Source organism: Anoplopoma fimbria, chromosome 12 (assembly GCF_027596085.1).
Source record: "Anoplopoma fimbria isolate UVic2021 breed Golden Eagle Sablefish chromosome 12, Afim_UVic_2022, whole genome shotgun sequence".
In the NCBI taxonomy this organism is placed as follows: domain Eukaryota; kingdom Metazoa; phylum Chordata; class Actinopteri; order Perciformes; family Anoplopomatidae; genus Anoplopoma; species Anoplopoma fimbria.
The window spans coordinates 21028973-21032504 of NC_072460.1; the positions used below are offsets into that span (position 1 = coordinate 21028973).

At 41.0% G+C, this 3532-nt stretch overlaps 2 protein-coding genes across 3 annotated transcripts in view; one reads left to right on the forward strand and one right to left on the reverse strand.

Moving 5' to 3' along the window:
- Window positions 1-285: 285 nt before the first annotated feature.
- LOC129099221 (protein ILRUN-like) overlaps window positions 286-3532 on the reverse strand; it is a 4965-nt gene continuing 1718 nt past the window's right edge. The window contains exons 2-5 of one of the 2 annotated variants that reach the window (XM_054608362.1): window positions 3102-3256; window positions 2788-2985; window positions 1598-1923; window positions 286-373 (exon numbers count right to left, since the gene is read on the reverse strand). In XM_054608362.1, coding sequence (XP_054464337.1) covers window positions 338-373; window positions 1598-1923; window positions 2788-2985; window positions 3102-3256 — 715 coding nt within the window. In that variant the 3' untranslated portion in view covers window positions 286-337. Of the gene's footprint in view, window positions 374-813; window positions 1924-2787; window positions 2986-3101; window positions 3257-3532 lie in introns of those variants that run through there. The other variant, XM_054608361.1, reaches the window with a different exon arrangement.
- Window positions 3228-3532, forward strand: part of bltp3a (bridge-like lipid transfer protein family member 3A) — a 25236-nt gene continuing 24931 nt past the window's right edge. Inside the window, exon 1 of the mRNA XM_054608360.1 lies at window positions 3228-3282. The gene's annotated coding sequence lies outside the window, so the exon portion shown is untranslated. The remainder of the gene's footprint in view (window positions 3283-3532) is intronic.

Here is a 3532-nt window from a genome sequence, read left to right on the forward strand (position 1 = left end):
AAAAAAAAAAAAAAAAAAAAAAAAAAAAAAAAAAAAGAAAAATCTGAAAAAAGAAAAAAGTCACCACTCAAAAAGACTCATAGCACTCATTTTTTTTTTTAACTTAGCATTCACACGTGCATACAGTGGGTTTGCGGGATGTTGGTTGAGCTGCACGTCGGGAGCGTTGGCCTCTGGTTTTCTCAAAAGTGTAGCTGGGCTTTGCATAAAGTGTTTTTGAATCTCCACACTCTGGACCTCAGCTACTCTCTCTCTCTTGCTCTCTCTCTCTCTCTCTCTCATTGGTGTGACAGACTCCAGAGGTTTAGTGCTGCTTCACTGTGACAAGTCCCATGATTTAAGAGTGCCCAAAAGGATAGGGCTCCTGTATACCCTGTAATAGAGAGACATTATTAAAAACAAAACATGAGACAAAACTTAAGTGTACAGTTCCACTCTCTGTAAAGTCAGCGTTGAATTGGTTTAGAAAGCTAAATTACTGCTCAAACGGCTGCCTCAGTTTCATTTTGCTCAGTCTCCCTGCAGACACTTCTCACTTCCCTGTGCATTTCTGAGGAACTTTCCAGACCTGCCTTTCTCCACCTGTCCACCAGTTGCCCTCAGACTTCCAAATCATCCCCCACCAGACACACCTGCCTCCAACTCTCTCGTCAGACCGTCTCTATATGCAACCAGCTCACCGGCCAGTTTCCTGTGTTGTGCATTTCTGTGTTCCAGCTCTCCTGTTCCTCTGCTTGATCTCTGGTAACTGCTTCAACCCTTCGGATGCGTTTGCTTGTTTGGACTCCCCTCTCGTGCCTAATTGTAAGCTTGTTCATTTGAACGCTGGTTTACTAAAGTCCTCTTTTTTTTTGCCCTGTCAATGCTCTGAGTGTGCATTTGCATCTAAAATCCTGTTGCCTTGTACTCTCATTTTTGAACATTATTAGGTGTTTTTTAGCCATGATAGAAGGTTAAGTTTATGACCAAATGCCTGCTAAATAAATGACATTGCCATCAACATGAGCTGTGCTTTGTGTTTAGCAGTAATTGGCAAATGTTAGCATGCTTAAAGACTAAACTGATATGATAAACCTGGTATATAATAACCTGCTTAACATTGGCATTTTAGTATCTATCTCAAATCTCCCCTGTGCCCAATTATAGCCACACAAACGTGTAGGTGTAGACAATTCGTTAAAAGATTAGATCAAAATGGTAAATGGAAGGAATTAACGTCCCTGCAGCTTCAAGTTAATATGGTTGGGAGGAAATCTGAGAGACCTCATTTAACTAAAACTGCAGCCGTAAGAAATGTTTTCTGTGTAAAGTTATATTGAAGTTAATAGAATAGTACATCAGCTCGATAGAGACTTAGATTAGATATTTCCTTTCTCACGATTGGCGTCACTTTCAACTCACACAATTTTAAATGTATTTAAAAAAAATATCCTTACAATCAACTTTGTATTTATAGATTTGATTTTTTTTTTTGTTAATTATAGAATTCTTCCAGAATTTTAAGTTGCCATTCTAATGATGATGGAAATGTGACCATAATAACCTCAACCATGATTCACTAATATGGGAAATCCCCCTGCCCTTTGATATGTCTTACCTGGTTATAAGAGACTACTGATAGATTGCTTTGTAGACTATTTGCTACTATATCCACAGAGTTGTGTGAAAGTCCATTCTGATCTTGCTGCAGCTGGTTGGGGCTTCCCTGCCAATGTTCCTCTGTGACCATGTGACTGCTGGCGTCAAGGAGGCTGTTGTTGTTGCTGTTGGGGCACTTGCTCTTCTCCGGCGAGGCGAACGGGTTGTAGTCTCCTTCCAGGCTGCGGTGAGGCTGGGTGTTGAACTCTGCTTGAAAAGAGGACAGCTGTTGCGTGACGCCGAGGAGGCCTCCCACCTCCACACTCAGGATCACCCAAATGACGTCTGTCGAAAGAAATGAACAGATAGTTCTAGTTTAAAATGGCACTACTACTGTCCTACGCTTCCTAATGCTTAGCTGCACACCAGAAGATTGTATGAACCAGTCTGAAAATCCCAGTGAGCCTCCGAAACAATATTTAGATCATGTAAAAAGAAGCTGAACCACAAACCCCCCCCTGTAATTTTCAAAGATTTAAATTGCTCCAGAACAGCAATTCTTCTCTCTCAAGGAGTGAGAAATGATCGCCATGAACACCTAAAAGAATCATTAAGGCCAAGACATTTCTAATTGAATATCCCACTGCTTTTTCATTTCTAAGTAGGCAAATCTTGAGGGACTTCCTGTTGGGATCTTTCATACAGATTTAACCTGCAGGAGGATATAAATCAATTAAATGAATGACTCTTAATTTAATTTGTGTGCTGATAGAATAGCCATTCAGTCTTAATAGTTTTCGCTGGAAGGAAATGCTTACAAAATTATCCAGCACTGTATCTTCAGTCATGGCTGTTGCCTCCTACCGCTAACTACAGTACGTGGCTTTTTATTTACATGTTGGCAGCTCAGTTCAAGACCCGTGATTTGCATATAACTGCCGATGTATTCTTGTAGTGTACACAAATGTTTTAATGTTTGCCCAAGCTGACATTTTAAAATAGATTAAATAAATTTCAGAGCCCAAAAATATTAAATAGAAAGCGGCAAATCCTCACGTTTTGAGAAGCTGGAATTTTGGCTGGAGTTGCAAATTATATTTCTGTCCATCAACTGATTCATTGACCAATTGTTTCAGTCTGTTTTTGAGCATATGTACTGAAGGTCAACAATTCAGAGTGTATTTGTAGTGGGTAGTTTTCTGTCCTCACCTCCAAAGTACAGTCCGGTGGCTGTGCACATCCTCCACTGGCCCTGGTACATGCCTGGAGATGCAGGGCTCTGCATCTGCACACTAACGTCAGCAATTTCCTGAGGGTCTAGAGACCGCACCATCACCATGTTAACATGACCAAACTGATCTCCGCCAACATACTTCAGACAAACCCCCGGAGGCCACGACTCTGCACCTGGAAGACACACAGAAAAACTATGCTGAACTGTCCATGCGAGTGTAACTATTTCTAATTTACAGGGTCTGCTGTCAGCTCTGTGATCTGTGTTGTTATTATTACAGCGGACTTACCTGTGTTCTGTACTCTCCAGGTCTTTGTGAAAGGTGTGTCTGGTGGAACTGACTCGCCCTCACCAATCGTCACGTCACTCACGAAGGACATGCACGGTGCACTGATGTTGGGACTCTCAAAGTCATAGTAGGCTCCGATGGCTGCTTGTAAATTCCTGGGACAAAGGCAGATATCCAGGTGGTCAGTACAGATATATGGTGGAGTATGACATGTCATTTGTAACAGCAGTTTGCACAGATATGAATGAACAAAAGCCAGGCCACATTCTCTTTCAATATTTGGCACATTCCTTCAACAAACTATACAGCTCTTCCATTTGAAAAATAATTGTAAATATTTTACAGTCATTTTTCTGTTCTTTTGTTTCTTGACTTTCCTCTATTTTTATAGTTATACACCAAGGCAAATTTCTCATGTGGGAGAACCCATT